Raw genomic sequence first — 20,128 nt, 5'->3', positions numbered from 1 at the left:
CTGCAGTTAACAGAAATTTGGTGCCATTATCTGTTGCACAGTTTCCTTTTGAGGAATAAATAATATTGATGATCCTGACTGTGGGTGGCAGAGTCATCTCTTGCTATTGACAATTGGTTTCTCTCAGTTCTCGGTGAGATTTTTCAATGGGACAGTCTCAAACTGGGATAAGAGAACTTCTCCTGCTGCCCGTGTTCCTCGCTGCTAGGGAAGCAGTAACAGCAGCATGACAAAGTTTCCAGAATGTTGCTGTCTTGAGGATATTCATGGCATTCCCTTCCCCCTAACGGCAAGAAGGATTTGTAAAAAAGCTAACCAGAGTTCTGTCTTCATCAGGAGCGCTGAAGATTACAAGACCTCCCCAGAATCTACATGTGGCCTCAAGCGGAACAGCTGAATTTCCATGTGTCACAGCTAATGCTAATATACGATGGACAAGGTAACAATGTGAAATTAACCAAAGCACGGTACACTCTGACCCTGTATGAGGGGAGGATCTTTAAATCATGTTAATCCCATTGGCCTCATGATTGGCATCAATGAGTAACGCTCCTTCATTATCTGTCTGTACTCTGGCGCAGAGCAAAGACTTGCCCCTGTGTCTTGTGTTCAAGTCTGCACTGTTGGAGGTGCCATCCTTTGGATCAGATGTTAAACTGGAGGCCTTGTTAGCCTTTGTGTGTGGATATAAAAGAGCAGTTGGTGGGCTGCGCTGTGGGATTAACCCAGTATCCTGATCAAGATTTATCCCTTGACCAACATCACCAAAAGCAGATCATCTGGACATTATCAGGGGCTTTTCACAGTAACTTCATTGAAGTCTACTCGTGCCAATAAGCGATTTTCATTTAATTTTTCATCACATTGCTGATTTGGGGATCTGGTTCTTTGTAAATTGGCTTGCCGCGTTTCCTATAGCGATTACACTTCAATAATTGGCTGCAAAAATGTGGGACTTCCTTATGTCATGAAAGGCACTATATAAATGCAAGATTTTCTTTGCCTTCTTTCATTCACTCCCTATCAGGAAATCCTCCACTATTGCAAGGCATCCCTCAATATCGAACACCCCATCTGAGAGTGTAACGGTATGAACGAACATCGACTGAAGATCAAATTAATTTCCTACTCCATTGCAAGAACAGTTTGATCATTCATTCTTCCCTTCCTCCCCACATCCCTGTCCCAACAAGCAAGTGGTTGAAGAGAATATTTTATAATTTTCCAAAGAATACACCTATAAAGCAAGGGGAAGAGTTGCAGATAGCAATTTATGACCTGTTCATCTCTCCAAAACAGGAATGGAATCCCTCTAAGAGCGGATGGGGAGCACATCGACATCTCACCAGATGGTACTTTGACTCTGCACAATGTTCAGTTGGGAGATTCTGGTACTTACACCTGCAATGTGTACAGCGGCTCACACTCAGTCAGTGCAAGTGCTGAGTTGACAGTCACATGTGAGTAATGGTTCCAGTTACATCTAGGTTTGTTTCACAATCAAATCACAGCATCCTTCCCCTTTCCAGATTTAGTGCAGCAATTGTTCTAACCCTTAAATTACAGGGACTGTGCATATTTAAGGTGATTACTGACAGCAAATGAATTGTAAAAATATTGTTCCCCCTCCCCATTTCACCAGCTCAAAAAATACAAAGCTGCAACGATTGAGTTTGGACAGCTTGATTTGATTGTGTTCTTTTAACCAAGGTTAACGTATTGATGGTCAGCAGATGCTGTGAACTTCATTAATACCAAGTTTTAATAATAATAATCGTTTATTGTCACAAGTAGGCTTCAATGAAGTTACTGTCAAAAGCCCCTAGTCGCCTTTTCCGGCACCTGTTCGGGGAGGCCGGTACCGGAATTTAACCCGCGCTGCTGCCTTGCTCTGCATTACTAGCTATTTAGCCCACTGTGCTAAACCAGCTCCAGTAATTTACTGTAACTTTTGTAACTTACTGTTCATTTTAGTCAATCATTGAACTGCAAATTTGTGCTAAACAATGAGGGCCCCATTCTCCTACTTAATCCCTGCCCGATTTCCCCATCCCACCTAATCCCAGCTCCCTTTAAAGTAAACAGCTGCCATCTCCTGTAGAACCCCTCAATTGCTCCCTTTATGGTGTACTAACTTTTTCGAGATGTAAGAACGCTTGGAAAAGTTCTAGTGATGATGGCTTAGATTGAACAGTGTAGTGGAGGGGAGGAAATTAAATCTGTTGCAAGGAACTGCTGCTTATGACAGAGGTTGAAAATGACAATTTTGGTCATGGTGATGGAGTATTAGCAGAAGAACGTAAGAATAAGAGCATGGAAGACCATTCAGCCCCTCTAGTTTGCTGTCATTATAATGGCTAATCCTCTACACCAATTCTGTTTTCCTGCCACTCCCCTTAATTTCCTGACAGATCAAAAATCTATTGATTTCAGCCTTGAATAAGCTCAACAATGAAACATCCACAATCCTCCAAATGCCCCACCCAGTGTTCTAAATTCCCGATCCAAGGGACATAACCTCAAAATGACTACCCTGTCTTCCTCTCAGCTGAGGCCCCAGCACCAATCCTCAAAAAACTCCACTATTAATCTTCTGACTTGAAAATGCCCCACTAATCCATATTCTCTGCTTCATGTCCATTAACCATGAGCCATAATCTTGCCTTTACCTTTTATGTGGCAACTCATCGAAAACCTTTTGGAAATCCAAGTACTGACACCATTTTATCCACCTGACAAGTTATATCCACATAAAAATTCTAAATTTGTCAAAAACAATTTCTCATTTGTAAATCCATATTGATTTTGATCATACTATGATTTTCTAAGCTTGTTAAGACATTCTTAATAATAGAGCCTGGCATTATCCCAACTACTGATGTCTGGCTAACTGTTTTTTCTCTCCCTCCTTTGTTGAATAGCAGTGCTACATTTGCGAACACAGATCCCACAGCTGGTTTCAACCTTGCTCACCAACATTGGTCACTCCTCAACTGTTTCTGCACTGACCAGGGCCTTTATGCAGCATATCGGCACAAGTGGAGTCTTGCAGGGGGCCTAGACTGCAGCTGTGGTGCGCCCCAATCAATGACTCACAGTATTGAAGATTGCCCCTGACAAAATTCAGCAGAAGCTCAGATAGCTCCATTTAGCCACTGTGGAAGCTATTGCCTGGCTTTTATGATTACTGCACATGCTAAAAAAAATTGCTAACTTGCAATCTGTAAAGATCGTTCTAGAATCAAGAGTATTATGGAAAATCATAACCACTGCAGTTACCTAGGAGAGGTAAAGCTGAATATAATCAGAATATTTGTGAAAGCTAATGCAGTGGCAACTAACCATGTTGCTGAGGGTAGAGTGTGGATGAGGGAGCTCCAGTTTTAAACTAGTAATCGAATGCATATCTGATTCAGCCGGGGCACTGGGCTAAATCTTATCATGGGCTATGGGACTGCAATATGGGCTGATGAGTGGATCGATCCCATGCTTGCTATTCTAATTGGCTGCTTGCAGGCTCCTGTTATGGCCAGCCCGATCAGAGGGCCGGCAGCTCTGAAGCTTCAGCAACGCCTCCAAGACAGGCGTGTGCTGCTAAGTCAGGTAGGAGACCGTGCGAGTTTGGGCAAGTAAGTAAATTAAACATTTAGGGGTCAGAGGGGAAATGCCTTCCAGGGAGTGAGGGGTGGTGGATTGTTGGGGCACTGAGGCTGCCTTACCCACCCATAATTCCAATGACCACCCCTTCCCCCATGAAGCCGGCAGTCCCCCCATTGGGGGGGGGGGGCGGGGGGAAGCACTTCACTATCATCAAAATGGCATGTAAAGTGGTCCCTACTTGGACTTCAATTATCCAAATTGTCTGTCTCCTCCTTTGGAGCAGGCAGCTACTCCACTGCGCAGCTTGCCTCTGGGAAGCTGTCCTGATGTGGCTCCCCACCATTTTACTGGCCATTAATCTGTGCTTAATCAGCTGAACTTATTTGAAGTTTCAGCAATGCTCAATTTAATCTCAGTCTCCTGGTGAGGAAGAAAGAGAGAGTAAAAGCAGCCAAGTCGCACTGCTATTCAGTGACCCCCTTCTCAGAAATAACCTATCAGTGAATACAGATTCTCATAACCAATAGCCTGGCGTTGCTCAAAGGTAGCAACGCCAGGTTTTTCCTCTTTTGTTGCTTGAATGTGGTGATTAATAGTATTCTAGTAGACTTCTGTATATAAAAAGGGGGTGCAAGTAAAATTTGCATTACATACAAGTGGTGTTGTTGGTAAAGAAAATTACACGCTTCATTTCAGCTACACAGGTTTTACATGATCCTTTACGCTTGTTATTTTCTGGGTTACAGAAACGGGTCTTTCAACTGCATAAACAATTGGAACAAAGTTAGGAACTCTTATTTGTATTAACCCAATGTATCAAGTCACAACTGGAAAAAATCTGAAAGAGCAAATTACATAGTCTCTAAACACACTTTAATTTCTAACCAAAACAGCCCAGGATTCCCATTACTAGCGACTTTTATTCTTACAGAATTATTAGTGAGAGTCATTACAGCATTGGATGAGGCCATTGGCCCAGAGTCTTCTATTGAGGATGTTGAACTTATTATTGAACGGCGGGTAGATGGGCGGCCTGGTGGCATAGTAGTTAGCAATGGTGTCTCACAGTGGCAGGGACCCGGGTTCAATTCTGGCCTTAGGTGACCATGTGGAGTTTGCATTTTCTCCCAGTGTCTGCGTGGGTTTCCTCTATGTGCTCCAGTTTCCTCCCACAGTCTAAAGATGTGCAGCTTAGGTGGGTTGGCTATGCTAAATTGCCCCTTAGTGTCCAAAAGGTTGGGTGGGGTTACAGGGATAGGGCGGAGGAGTGGGCCTAGGTAGAGTGCTCTTTCAGAGGGTTGGTGCAGACCTGATGGGCCGAATGGCCTCCTTCTGCACTGTAGGAATTCTATATTTTATGCCCTGTTTGATGACAACTCCCCTGACTCAGAAGAAAATGCTATTTTAACTGCATATGCAATCGGTTCTCAATCTTGGGGTTGGTGGCGAACTGAGAGCTAATTTCTGTATGTTCTGTACACAATTGTGAAATAGAGTCACTAACATGGTCAGATGAAACGGGTCAATTTTTGTTCCATTTAAAAGTATTTTGACCTGATAATTTTTTCAGCCGTGGAACCAGTGGTGCAACCTACAGACCATGATTCAGTGTGTGTTGATCAACCAGAACTGGCTAATTGTGATCTGATCGTACAGGCAAATCTCTGCTCCAATCAGTACTACTCCAGCTTTTGCTGTTCAAGTTGCTCCAAGCACTGGTCACGAAACCAGCATCTACAACAGCAGGGATAATGGTGGCGTGTGTGGGGAGCTGTGGGACTCAGGTGATGGGGTAGAAGTTCTGTTTTTCCTCTTTTGTTGCTTGAATGTGGTGATTAATAGATGTTTTCAGGCAATATCTTAAAGTTAACAACACTGTTGGCCTCGGGGGTCAGCCAAAACAGTGAATGAAAGGAAACATTGGTTGATAGATTATTTTGCTTAGGAATTGGGGTCCATTTTTAACAGGTAGAAAATTGGAGAGCCCTCAGTAAAATACTCTTGTATTTGATTTAATAAACAAATCCTCTGTCGTACTCCAACTATGAGCACAGCAAGAGAAAAACTAAAGTTTAAAATAAATGGATCTACGATTTCCAAATTGATTTGAGATTTCTAACTTCACTACCTTTCTTCGCATTCCTTCCTTGTGCTGAAAGAAGCAGAGAATTCAGCTACTTGACTAGTTTGTGTTACTCCATTGTGCCTCAATCTAGGTGATCAGTATGAGTTTTGGTTTCTCAGTTTTTTGCTCCCTACTTGTTGAATGGCCCAGATCTGAGAATTAGCCAAAATAGCAACTAAATGTCTATTTCTAAACATGAGAATCTTTGAAGTCAGGGTATCATGTAGGGTTGGAAGTATGTTTCAAACTTTTTTGAGCACAATAGAATCAAAATGGCACAGAAAAAGTCAAATCAATCAATCCCTATTAAAGTACGTATTCTACCATTCTGCCCTTCGAACCTGCTGCACCATTAAATATCATGGCCAATCCGATTGTGGCCATAACTCCGCTTCCCTCCCTGCTCCCCATAACTGTGGACTCCCTTGTCAATCTAAAAGTTGTCTAACTCAGCTTGGAATACATTGAATGACCCACTGCTCTCTGTGGAAGAGAATTCCAAAGACTAACAATCCTCAGAAAATAAATTCCTCATATTTTGTCTTAAGACTACAAGAAATAGGAGTTGGCCATTCAGCCCCTCAAGCCTGCTCCGCCATTCAATAGGATCATGGCTAATCCGACATTTACTCTGTCAAGCTCCTTAAGAATCCAATGTGTGTCAATGAGATCACCTCTCATTCTTCTAAATTCCAATGAGTCCCAACGGGATCATCCGAGTGAACCTTCTCTGAACTGCTTCCAATGAAATATCTTTCCTTAAATAAGGGGACCAAAACGGCTTACAGTATTCCAGATGCGGTACCTTGTACATTTGCAAGACCGCCACCTCCAACCACCTTGAAATAAAGGCCAACATTCCATTAGACTTCCTGATTACCTGCTGCACCTGTGTGCTAGCTTTCTAGGTTTAGTTCACAACTATGCCCAAGTCCCTTTGTGTGCAGCTTTCTGCAGTTTTTCTCCATTTAAATAATACTGTTCTTTTGTTCTCCCTTCCAAAATGAACAACTTCACATTTTCCCACATTACTCCATTTGCTAACTTTTTCCCCCACTTACTTAATCTATCAATATATCTTGCAAACTGCTTGGATCCCTCTCCATTGCAGTCCCACCACTGATCACTGTGGAACCCGCTGGTTACAGGTTGCCAACCTGAAAAAGAGCCCCTTATATCCACTTGCTGTTTCCTGCCCATTAGCCAATTCTTTATCCATGTCAATGTACCACCTCCAAAACCATGAGCTCTTACAATATGCAAAATACAACAACCTTTTGTGAGACCCCTTAAATGGGAGACCACTTAGTTCTAGATTCTATGAGATAGAACATAGAAGAGCCGGCCCCCGATGTTGTGCCAGGCTTTATCCAAAATCAAGATTAAGCTATCCCACTCCCTGTCATTCGGGTGTGCTCCACATGCCTATCCAATAACCGCTTGAAAGTTCCTAAAGTGTCCGACTCCACTATCACAGCAGGCAGTCCATTCCACACCCTAACCATTCTCGGAGTAAAGAACCTACCTCGGACATCCCTCCTATATCTCCCACCATGAACCTTATAGTTATGCCCCCTTGTAACAGCTACATCCACCCGAGGAAAAAGTCGCTGAACGTCCACTCTACTATCCCTCTCATCATCTTATACACCTCAATTAAGTCACCTCTCATCCTCCTTCGCTCCAATGAGAAAAGCTCCCTCAACCTTTCCTCATAAGACCTATCCTCCAAACCAGGCAGCATGCTGGTAAATCTCCTTTGCACCCTTTCCAATGCTTCCACATCCTTCCTATAATGAGGTGACCAGAACTGCACACAATACTCCAAATGTGGTCTCACCAGGATCATGTACAGTTGCAGCACAACCCCATGGCTCTTAAACTCAAGCCCCCCATTAATAAACGCTAACACACTATAAGCCTTCTTCACGGCTTTATCCACTTGAGTGGCAACCTTCGGAGATCTGTGGACATGAACTCCAAGATCTCTCTGTTCCTCCACATTCCTCAGAACCCTGCCGTTGACCCTGTAATCCACATTCAAATATTTCCTACCAAAATTAATCACCTCGCACTTATCAGGGTTAAACTCCATCTGCCATTTTTTGGCCCAGCTCTGCATTCTATCAATGTCTCTTTGCAGCCTAAAACAGCCCTCCACCTCATCCACTATTCCACCAATCTTGGTGTCATCAGCAAATTTACTGACCAACCTTCAGCCCCCTCCTCCAAGTCATTGATAAAAATCACAAATAGCAGAGGACCCAGCACTGATCCCTGTGGTACACCGCTGGTAACTGGTCTCCAGTCTGAAAATTTTCCATCCACTGCCACCCTGTCTTCTATGTGATAGCCAGTTACTTATCCAATTGGCCAAATTTCCCTCTATCCCACACCTCCTTACTTTCTTCATGAGCCGACCATGGGGAACCTTATCAAACGCCTTACTAAAATCCATGTACACATCATCAACTGCTCTACCTTCATCTACACACTTAGTTACCTCCTCAAAGAATTCAATCACATTTGTGAGGCAAGACCTACCCTTCATGAATCCGTGTTGACTATCCCAGATTAAGCTGCATCTTTCCAAATGGTCATAAATCCTATCCTTCAGGACCTTTTCCATTAACTTACCGACCACCGAGATAAGACTAACTGGCCTATAATTACTAGGGTCATTCCTATTCCCTTTCTTGAACAGAGGAACAACATTTGCCACTCTCCAGTCCTCTGGCACTATCCCTGTGGACAGTGAGGACCCAAAGATCAAAGCCAAAGGCTCTGCAATCTCATCCCTTGCCTCCCAAAGAATCCTAGGACATATCCCATCTGGCCAGGGACTAACCGCAAGTTATCTAGTGGGGATGGCAGGGAAGGCAGTGCAATGTTCCTCCTGCAGAATGTTTGAGGTGAGGGACGCCGTCAGTGGCCCTGCTGATTTCACCTGTGGGAAGTGCAGCCATCTCCAGCTCCTCAGAAACCGCGTTAGGGAACTGGAGCTGGAGCTGGATGAACTTTGGATCACTTGGGAGGCAGAGGTGGTCATAGATAGAAGCTTCAGAGATGTAGTTACTCCGAAGAATCAAGGTGACGGTGAGAGGGGCTGGGAGGAAGCAGTCAGTGCAGGGATCCTCTGTGGTCGTTCCCCTCAGTAACAAGTACACCGCTTTGGATACTGTTTTGGGGGGGGCACCTAGCAGTGGTAAGCCACGGTGACCGGATCTCCAGCACTGAGTCCATCCCTGTGGCTCAGAAGGGAAGGAGGGAGAGCAGGAGAGCAATAGTTATTGAGGACTCGATAGTTAGAGGGATAGATGGTTCTGTGGCAACGAAAGAGACTCACGGATGGTATATTGCCTCCCGGGTGCCAGGGTCCATGACGTCTCGGACCGTGTTTTCAGAATCCTTAAGGGGGAGGGGGAACAGTCACAAGTCGTGGTACACATCGGTACCAACGACACAGGTGAGTGAAGGGATGGGGATTTAAAACAGGAATTTAGGGAGCTAGGGTGGAAGCTGAGAGCCAGGAGAAACCATGTTGTCATCTCTGGTTTGCTGCCGGTGCCACGTGCTAGCGAGTTGACGAACAGGGAGAGAGTGCAGGGATAGTGTAGGAGGGAAGGGTTCAGTTACGTGGATAATTGGAGCACATTCTGGGGAAGGTGGGACCTTTTCAGACAGTACAGTTTGCACCTGAACCAGAGGGGCACCAATATCCTGGGAGGAAAATTTGCTACGGCTCTTCGGGAGAGTTTAAACTAATTTCTCAGGGGGATGGGAAACAAGCTGTAGTCCAGAAGCCCGTGTTGAGAGTAGTGAGGTACTGAGGACGGTATCAAGGTCGCAGGAGTGTACCGGCAGACAGGAAGGTGGGTTGAAGTGTGTCTACTTTAATGCAAGGAATAAGGTAGATGAACTTGGAGCGTGGATTGGTACTTGGGACTACGATGCTGTGGCCATTACGGAGACATGGTTAGAACAGGGACAGGAATGTTGGCAGTTCCGGGGTATATATGTTTCAGTAAGAGTAGGGAAGGTGGTAAAAGAGATGGAGGAGTAGCATTGTTAATCAAGGATAGTTTAACGGCTGCAGAAAGGCAGTTCAAGGGGGATCTGCCTACTGAGGTAATATGGGCTGAAGGTAGAAATAGGAAAGGAGCGGTCACGTTGTTAGGAGTTTTCTATAGGCCCCCAAATAGTAATAGAGATGTGGAGGAAGAAATAGCAAAACAGATTATGGATAGGTGTGGAGGTCTCAGGGTAGCTGTCATGGGTGACTTTAACTTTCCAAATATTGATTGGAACCTCTATAGGTCGAACAGTTCGGATGGGGCAGTTTTTGCACAGTGTGTGCAGAAGGGTTTCCTGACACAATATGTGGATAGGCCGACAAGAGGTGGGGCCACATTGGACTTGGTACTGGGTAATGAACCGGGCCAAGTGTTAGATTTGTTTGTGGGAGAGCACTTTGGAGATAGTGACCACAATTTGGTGTCTTTCACTATTGCAATGGAGGGATAGGGCCACACGGCAGGGCAAGGTTTATAATTGGGGGAGGGGTAATTATGATGCGATTAGTCAAGAATTAGGGAGCATAAGATGGGAACAGAAGCTGTCAGGGAAAGGCACAAATGAAAAGTGGAGCTTGTTCAAGGAACAAATACTGCGTGTCCTTGATAGGCATGTCCCCGTCAGGCAGGGGGGAAATGGCCGTGTGAGGGAACCATGGTTCACAAAAGAGGTTGAATGTCTTGTCAAGAGGAAAAAGGAAGAGTATGTAAGGATGAGAAAACAAGGTTCAGTTGGGTCGCTTGAGGGTTGCAAGGTAGCAAGGAATGAGCTGAAAAAAGGGCTTAGGAGAGCTAGGAGGGGGCATGAGAAGTCCTTGGCGGGTCGGATCAAGGAAAACCCCAAGGCTTTCTACTGTTATGTGAGAAATAAAATAGGAGAGGTGTTGAATGAATACTTTTCTTCAGTGTTCACCAAGGAGAGGGGCCATGTTTTTGAGGATGAGAGTGTGATACAGGCGGGTAGGCTGGAGGAGGTAGATGTTCTGAGGGAGGATGTATTAGCAATTTTGATGAACCATCCTCTCAGTATTTGCTCTATCAAGCATCCATATATGTTACAATAAGATCATTTATCATTCTTCTAAACTTCAAGGAGTATAGTTCTAACCAATTTGACCATTCCCCATAAGACAACCCCTAATGAATTCCTGTGCTCTACCCAAAACATTAACTTATTTTTTCTTTAAGTGCTCCATTTTCAGCATTTTGCTTTTATTCAGATTCAGTCTTCCTTCCTTGTAAAATATTGCCTGAAAACATCCTCTCTCCTTTGATTGGATTGCCTCACATGCATGTTTTAGCTTCACCAGCTGTATTAATGCCTTCTTAGTTTAGTTGCACGGCTGATGTGTAATCTTATAAATTAACTGTTTCTCAGTTCCTTTTTTGTGGTTTTTCTCTCCCAAGTCAATTTGAACAGCTATCCTGATAAATCTGCTATCATTTTAGCTTTCATGACAGGCTCATTTCATTTCATTTTTCATTCATTTCATTTCATTCATTTCATTTCATTCATTTCATTTTCATTTCATTTTCATTCTACATGAAATGCAATTGTGTTCATTTATTAGAATATAGTGAATTATTATAAGGCTGGTTCCACGCAACACATTACTTAAAAACTGAGAGGAAAATGCCAATGCCTTTTTCTCCTCATCCATCTGACTAAAATTGTTCAATATCTCTGGGAAGGGAGGAATTTATTTTGTGTATCAATTACTAGAGAATATGATGCAGTACTTTTCTCTCCAGTCAGGTTTCACTTCATACCTTTGAAGTAAACTTATTTTGTTAAAACAACAGCTTCTAACTTAATAGTGGTTATAATTGTTTCCTCCCTATAGGATACCTTACAACAGGTCTTCCATAAAGCTATAATAAAAGCACATTTATCTCAACAGATTTTTATTTCCCTTGTTATCTTAATTCCAAATATAACATTTACTGCAATCTGCTGAGGGTGTCAAACAACTTGAAAAAATCAATTGATCCATTGATTAATTACATTAAAGCAAAACAATAGATTCATTTATATTATTAGTTAATGTCCTGAAGCAGGACGACACATCATCTAATTTTAATCTAGATCAGGTTGTCACATTTATTTTATCGAACACCTATCCTGCGGAGCTCTTTGCAAGAGCTATTCAAATAGTCTCACTCCCATGCTCTTTCCCCATCACCCTACAAAATTTACCATGGACAAATAAATATTTTACCTGATTTTCCTATTGAAAACCCTACTGAATCTCCTTCAACCTGTCTTCAGGATCAGAACAGCTCGGTGTGTAATCTTCCTTCTCATTTCCTCCAGTTATTTTGCAAATTGTGTCATCTGTCTTACCAACACTCCTGCCACTGGAAGAAGTTTCTCCATCAAACCCCCTCATAATTTTGAAAACGTATTCAATTTCTCTTTGTGCTTCTCTGCTCCCAGACGATCAATCCTAACTTCTCCAACTCTTCCACGCAACTAGTTCCTCATCCCTGGTACCATTCTAGTAAACCTTCTCTGCACTTTTGGCTGAAGCCTGACCAATGATTTATAATTTGTCTTTTGTATTCTACACCTCTATAAATCTAATGATTTAAATGCAGTCTTATCAACTTCAAGGATCTGTGTATGTGACACTCAGATCTCTGTTCGTGCATCCCAGTTAAAACTGTACCATTTAGTTAATATCATCGCTCACGTTTCCCTCCAAAATGCATCATTTCATAATTCTTTGCATTAAATTTCAGCTGCCAGGTGTGTGCCCACTTCACCAGTGTACTCGATCAGCAATTGATCCATAGACAAGTGCAAATGTACTATTTTTCTTTTAACTCAAACCTTTGCTTTACTTGTTTTGCCAGAATACAGCAAACATGTTGACAAACACAACCAAATGCACCAAAGTGACCTAGTTTCGGTCAGTGAAGACACACAGGTGGAAGTGAAGCATATTTAACATTCAACAGTTCTAAAAATGTATACATTTCCACCATTTAGCATTTCTCCCCTCCGAGACATTTGCAGGCCGGGTGCAGGATTGTGTGGGGCTGTTTAGTATTGATATAGTTTTTCTGCGGGGTTAAACAAAAAGAAAAGCACTCTGCATAATACAAAAAAGGCACTTCTGATTGGAATATTCTCTCTATTGTAGGTCCATTATACTGGCAGTAGCATATAAAGGTGTACTGTAGGATATGAACAAGAGATGCTACTCAAGAAATGTTTGAAAATTATCACAGAAAAAGGTGACCAGCATACTTCCGATTATAAGAGCAGTCATACTCACCTTTCATTGTACAAATAGAAATACCTGTATTCTTTTTATACTATTGATGTACATAATAGTTTGAGAACTACAAGTTACTGCACATTCTTATAAACAAATTGTTAATTTGGAAAATAGAATTTTCAAAGGTTGTGAACTTTGTTACTTCCAAAGATATATGTGAGATTTATCTGCATTCAGACTTTATTTTTGTGTAAAAAGACTGGAGTTTTCAAAGGCTAAATGATAACAAGTTGGATAAACTCAGTAAATTATCAGATAGATTTGCTGTTGGACCCTACTGTTTTGTCCTTTGAACTGGTGTTAAGTAGATAATATTGTACATAATACTTAATACTATAACTATTTTTCACTTAAATCCAAAATCACATTTATTAAGGACAAGATGTTCGTGTAAAAATGTATATTATGTGTTTATTAACACATTTCCATGACTAGCACACTAATGAATTAAACAATTCATATTGAACCAGTGGTCTTTTTATATTTACACAGAATGGCAAAATACAATAAACTACGGATTGAGGAAACTAAAAGGTTTTGGTGCTGGCAGAATCTGTTATGGAAGGTGCAAGTTAAAGTTGTACTTAAACTGCAATGTGCAAGATCCATCCAGTGCCACCAGCTAATTGGGGTAGTGGATTTCCTCCTTAGGATTAATCACGCGCATAAAACTATCTTACACAAGAAAGCTTTGATTATTCACTCCGATATTCAAAAAGGGAGGTAGAGAGAAAGCAGGAAATTATAGACCAGTAAGCCTAACATCGGTAGTGAGGAAAATGCTTGAATCCATTATCAAGGACTTCATAGCGGAACATTTCGAAAGCAGTGGCAGGATCAGTCAGAGTCAGCATGGATTTATAAAGGGAAAATCATGCTTGACAAATCTGTTGGAATTCTTTGAAGATGTAACCAGTACAGTTGACAAGGGGGAGCCAGTTGATATGGTATATTTGGACTTTCAGAAGGAGTTTGACAAAGTCCCGCATAAGAGATTATTATGCAAAATTAAAGTGCATGGGATTGGTGGAAATGTATTGAGGTGGATAGAAAACTGGTTGGCAGAGAGGAAACAAAGAGTAGGGGTTAATGGGTCCTTTTCAAATTGGCAGGCAGTAACTAGTGGGGTACCACAGGGATAGTGGGACCCCAGCTATTCACAATATATATTAATGATTTGGATGAGGGAAGAAAATGTAACATCTCAAAGTTTGCAGATGATACCAAGTTAGACGGGAGGGTGAAATGTGCCGAGGATGCAGGGATCCGACAACATGATCTGGACAGGCTGGGCGAGTGGGCAAATCAATGGCAGACGCAGTATAATTTGGATAAGTGTGAGTTATTCACTTTGGAAGCAAAAACAGGAAGGCAGATTACTACCTGAATGGCTGTAAATTGGGAGAAGGGAGTATGCAGCGGGACCTGGGTGTCCTTGTGCACCAGTCGCTGAAGGTAAGCATGCAGGTGCAGCAGGCGGTAAAGGAGGCTAATGGTATGTTGGCCTTCATTGCGAGAGGTTTTGAGTATAGAAGCAGGGATGTGTTGCTGCAATTATACAGGGCCTTGGTGAGGCCACACTTGGAGTATTGTGTGCAGTTTTGGTCTCCTTTCTGAGGAAGGATGTACTTGCTCTCGAGGGAGTGCAGCGATGGTTTACCAGACTGAGTTCAGGAATGACGGGATTGTCATACGAGGAGGGATCGACTATGTTGGGATTGTTCTCGCTGGAGTTCAGAAGAATGAGGGGGAATCTCGTAGAGACTTATAAAATTTTAACGGGACTAGACAGGGTAGATGCAGGGAAGAGGTTACCAATGATGGGTGTCCAGAACAGTCTGAGGATTCAGGGTAACCATTTCGGACAGATATAAGGAGACATTTCTTCACACAAAGAGTGGTGAGCCTGTGGAATTCATTACCACAGGAAGTAGTTGATCTAAAACCTTGAATATATTCAAGAGGCGGCGGGATATAGTACTTGGGGCGAATGGGATCAAATACTATGGGGAGAAAGCAGGACTAGGCTATTAAGTTGGATGATCAGCCATGATGGTGATGAATGGCGGAGCAGGTTCGAAGGGCCAAAAGGCCTCCTTATGCTCCTATCTTCTATGTATCGATGTATTATTGTAACATTCCAGCCTTTCTTATTTTATATCCTGTTTTTGGGATGTGTCATTATTTTCAAGGCTGTATTTATACTTAGAATCCATATAGATAGACATCGCTGCTGGTTCGGACGGAGAGGTGTTTAATAATATGATTAAAGAAATGCTAGAGACGAGTTTAAAAATAGTCCTACTTATTGTATGGAATTGGTTATCAAAACTCTGCTGCTGAAATGTAAAATAATTTAAAGTTGTCATTGGAAATAATCAAAAAAGCACTTTTCCAAATACAATGTCTTCAAACCACCATTTATTTCTGTTAAAGATTATAAATCTCCAGTATAAATTTCTTTCTTTATTACAAGTGATTGTAAGGCTCATACAAGTCAAAATTAAAACAAATCTAAAGAAAATCTGCTGAATCCTCAAGTGAGATGCAAAGTAGCTGTAAAGCAGAAGGATCGACTCTCACTGATCACCACAAAGGGAAGGAGGCAAGTTAGAAAAGTGAGTACAGCTTGGTACCAACAAGGATAATTTTGCTTAACTATATTGTGCAAATCCATTTAAACAATTACAGAAATCAAACCTGACTGGCCACCTTAAAAACCCATTCAAAATAGTAAGGAAAACAAGAGAATTTCCAGTAACCGAACAAAATAAGATCTTGCTCAACAGAACATCCAGGATTGATCATGGTTTCTGTAGACTATAACAATACTGTTAAAAATATTTAACGAATGATTTATAATTGGTCATCTGTTCAAGCAAGTTTATTATCCACAGCAAAATAGTCTGTAACAAAGTCCAGCTAAAGGATCACATATACCTCAATTACTTAATCAGCAATAAACCATTCCCTATATACATTTCGTACAACTGTTCGGTGTTTTACCTTTGGCAAGATTACTTACAGCTCAATTTCCATAACTATTTAAAATATATATACTAATGCATAAAAATAAAGATTTTGGCATCAATTTATCCAAAGTGGAAGCTCCAACACTAGAGAACTGCAACATCATTCTGCAGTCTCACCACAGAATAACAATGTAATGGTAGGTAGAAAGAGTTTAGAAACAAGCAGCTGATCCCCTACACTTGTACCATTAAAATAAACCAATTTTTCCAAGGCAGATAACACGACGCTCCCCCTTTCATCATTCAACCGTGCTAGAATTTTCAGTCCAACTATGCATCAGGTTTATAATGGTTTTCAGAGACTGGTAAAGCTGTTCTTCATGCCCATTATCAACACTGAACACTTTTCACACGCTAAAGAAAAAACATCTGAAATCTGCTCAAAGTTCAATCTCAAAGGTTTTCTGTAAGTCACTAGAGAATGGATTAGTAGGAGAAGGTGTGGCCCGTTGCTTTGATTTATATTCCAGTGCATTCCATTGAGCCTCAAATGCATCGATTTCTGGTATGCCTGCTGCCATTTGAATGCTTTTGGTTTCTGTTGTCCAGTTGCCACTTTCTGCTCCGTTAAAAGCTGCCGAACCATTAATTTGCTGGGCAGGTTTAAAATAAGGGTTTGCAGTAATGCTCATGATGGTACCTTCATTTTGTGGGAATGCATTTTGTTTCAACTGTGCATGAGCAACCTGAATATAACCTGCTGTGCCAAAGACATTAGCAACCATTTGTGAAGGGGTGATTCCAACCACAGGCACTCTTGGAGCTTGATATGGTACCCCATTGGTGACCCCTACACTGTATGGCTGAGCAGGAACAAACGTAGGCTGCATCTGAGGAACAAGACTGACTGGTGTTGCCTGTGAAGTAACAAATGTGTTGACCTGAAAGGACTGTGGAGCTGGTGGTGCAGCCAATGATGGTTGTGGCAGTGGTTGTGGTGCTGGATGCACCCGGACACCTTTTGATACTTCTTCAAGCCAGCGGTCAGCTTCCGATGGTGTGCGTTTGTGACTGGGCTGAAACTGTGTTGTTACGGTGGCAGCTGAGCCCCAATTTGATCCTGGTTAAAACAAGGAGAAAAATATTGAAAGATCATCTGACAAAGACTCCACCTTAAAGCAAGCAGACAAGAACAAGCGTTCAGCCTATTTTGTTTTAAGATTATTTCTATAAAGACACCAGCATCTGAGCAAAACTTCAGCTGATTCAAGCTCAGTCTTGCATCTTTAGAGGAAGGAGCTAAAATGTTACATCAGTCAGCCACATGAGGAAAATTGATCCCCTTCACGTACACCTGCCTTTCAGTAAACAAAGGAACAGGCATAAGTCTTCGAGCTCTAGGTTTCACGATTCAATGAGATCATGGTGACCTATGATCGAACTCAATATGCCATCTTTGCCCCAATCCCTCAATATATTTGGTTAACAATAATCTATTAATCGCTGTTTTAATTAACAATCTATCTAGCATAAATTACTGTTTGCAAAGTGTTCCAAATATCTATCAGCCTTTGTGTTTTGCAGTGTTTCCTAATTTTACTCCCGAGAGATCTATGACTAAGTTTCTCATCCTTCCCAACAGGCAGAAATATTTCCTCCCAAATTATCACATCTGTTCCCCTCGATATCTTGAAAACTTCATTCAAATCAGCCCTAGCTCCAAATAACTTAACGTTGGGAGTCCAGGTGTCATTCCAGTGAATCTACAGTGCACTCTCTCCAAAGCCAATATTTTCTTCCTACAGTGGTGTTCAAAACTGCTCAGAGTACTCCAGCTGTGATCCAGCTAGGAGATTGCACAGGTTAAGCATGACCTCTACATCCTTGTAATCTAGTCCTCAAGATACAAAGATCAATATTCCACTCCTGAAAGATCACATCTGAAACAATAAATCTGTTATCTCTCCACAGATGCTGCTTGACCTGCTGAATATTCCCAGCATTTTATTTTTTTATTTAAGCATTCCATTAAACTTTATCGTTATTTTCTGTTCCTGTTTATGATATTTTAATGTATTATGTATTTTGACTGCCACTGTTTCCAGTTTTTCACCATTTAGAAAGTCTCTGTACCCTAACTCCATTTGCCTGCCTTTGACTTTGCATGTGATAGCTTCAGCAAAGAACAGCACTGACTAAACAAATGGGGAAATTTCTCCATTACATCTTACATTTTATTTATTTCCATCGTGAACATCCTTCCTGCATCGACCCTGTCTAGTCCTGGTAGAATTTTATAGTTTCTATGAGATCCCCCTCCTCATTCTTCTGAACTACAGTGAATACAATCCTAACCGATTCAATCTCTCCTCATACGTCAGTCCCGCCATCCCAGGAATCAGTCTGGTAAACCTTCGCTGCACTCACTCTAGAGCAAGAACATCCTTCCTCAGATAAGGAGACCAAAACTGCACACAATATTCCAGGTATCACCAAAGTTCTGTATAATTGCAGCAAGACATCCCTGCTCCTGTATTCGAATCCTCTCGCAGCGAAGGCCAGCGTACCATTTGCCTTCTTTACCACCTGCTGTACCTGCGTGCTTACCTTCAGTGACTGGTGTACAAGGACACCCAGGTCTCGTTGCACATTCCCCTTTCCTAATTTATGGCAACAAATGGGAGAAGATAACAAAGTGTGCCGCAGAAGAGATATATTGCCAAAGTTTTTCATCTTGCATTCATCAGGACACTTCACAAGGATAAGAATAATAAAGTGAACAACAACTTATACTGCATAAGAGAGTGTTGATTGGTTGACAAGTAGACACTGATTGGTAGAGGCGTTGCCAAGGAGATTGCACCAGAAAACAGTTAACTGCCATGACCAAATGAACTAGGGAATGGCTGTCCCCAAGCTTTTGTTTAGTTGAAAAAGCTGGACATATTCCTTCTGTCTGAATAGATGTAGCTTCTAGAATGCGTAAAGTGAGCTAAACTGCGAGTTCAACTCATCATCTTGAACTCATTTTCAATGTAATTCCTAGCACAATGAGGATTGTTTAGCAAATGTTATCCAATCGCAGAATCACATCTAATCTTAAGACGCTATGGGCTGGATTTTCCGCACTCCCGTGGTAGAAGGATATTCTAGTCTGCCGTTGTCAACGGGGTTTCTTGTTGTATGTATCCCCTGCAGCCGGGAAACCCACGAGGGATCCTACCAGCGGCAACAGTTGGAAAATTCCGGCCTATGTTTTGAGTTTAGCAAGCACAAGTGGTTTAGTATGTTCAGTAATTTGCCTGTTGCAAACAGCTGAAAGGACCTGATGTTTGATATGGACCGCCATCGTTGGGATGTACAGCCTGCATATCTGGCATCACACTGGCACTGAAATTCATATACCATCATTTGTGTCTTTTTTGCTTGATGGCAACATCCTGTTACTGGCGAATACCACTCATGTTGATACTGCATAGCAACCTTCCAGGGTGGTCCGAAGTAGTTTCAACTGTTTCCCAGGACCGGAAGCCTTTGGGCCATTCATGAATTGGCGCAACATACAGCAAGCAATGGTCTGATCAGAATAGCCATTAGCCAACGGAATGGTTTGGATACGCCCTATTTCAGCATCAATCTTGCATAGTGAGCAAATGGCTCAGGTCCTATTTCCAAGGTTTCTGATAACGCCAATCTTACACTGTGCAGAACTGATCAGTGAAGATAGGCTCGTGCCAATAGCAGTACAGAACCCATTGACTGATTTATGAATTAGCATATTGAGGAAAGGAAGCTCGTTGACGGTTCCATTTCAAAGGTGAATTTGAGCCCACAAAGGTGTTTAAAGAAATGCTTAGATGTACTGTAGATTCAAATATAGCAAATGTGTCATCTCCATATCAGAAATATGCAAAGGTGGGCTTCCGGTTGCGGCTGTGGAGCTAAGTCGCACGTTCGGCAGCGCCCACCAGAAACGGACCTTTGGACTCTTTTTAGGGCCCCCAGCGGTATTTGTTCGACGGTTCCCAGTGTAGGAAATGACAGTAACATTTCCCCGGCACTGTATGGATTGGA

At 42.1% G+C, this 20,128-nt stretch overlaps 2 protein-coding genes across 18 annotated transcripts in view; one reads left to right on the top strand and one right to left on the bottom strand.

Moving 5' to 3' along the window:
* paplna (papilin a, proteoglycan-like sulfated glycoprotein) overlaps nt 1–13,548 on the top strand; it is a 471,035-nt gene extending 457,487 nt beyond the window's left edge. For 4 of the 6 annotated variants that reach the window (XM_072487759.1, XM_072487751.1, XM_072487760.1 and 1 more), the window contains 4 exons: nt 337–439; nt 1,300–1,460; nt 5,171–5,384; nt 12,945–13,548. In XM_072487759.1, coding sequence (XP_072343860.1) covers nt 337–439; nt 1,300–1,460; nt 5,171–5,352 — 446 coding nt within the window. In that variant the 3' untranslated portion in view covers nt 5,353–5,384; nt 12,945–13,548. Of the gene's footprint in view, nt 1–336; nt 440–1,299; nt 1,461–5,170; nt 5,393–12,944 lie in introns of all 6 variants that reach the window. The other 2 variants (XM_072487754.1, XM_072487762.1) reach the window with 2 other exon arrangements.
* A 1,938-nt stretch (nt 13,549–15,486) lies between these two features.
* numb (NUMB endocytic adaptor protein) overlaps nt 15,487–20,128 on the bottom strand; it is a 277,518-nt gene continuing 272,876 nt past the window's right edge. For all 12 annotated transcript variants that reach the window (XM_072487782.1, XM_072487767.1, XM_072487803.1 and 9 more), the window contains one exon: nt 15,487–17,174. In XM_072487782.1, the coding sequence (XP_072343883.1) occupies nt 16,495–17,174 (680 nt within the window). In that variant the 3' untranslated portion in view covers nt 15,487–16,494. The remainder of the gene's footprint in view (nt 17,175–20,128) is intronic.

The sequence above is a fragment of the Scyliorhinus torazame genome, chromosome 2 (assembly GCF_047496885.1).
Source record: "Scyliorhinus torazame isolate Kashiwa2021f chromosome 2, sScyTor2.1, whole genome shotgun sequence".
NCBI classification, from domain to species: Eukaryota; Metazoa; Chordata; class Chondrichthyes; order Carcharhiniformes; family Scyliorhinidae; genus Scyliorhinus; species Scyliorhinus torazame.
This window is presented reverse-complemented; position numbering and strand designations above follow the sequence as displayed.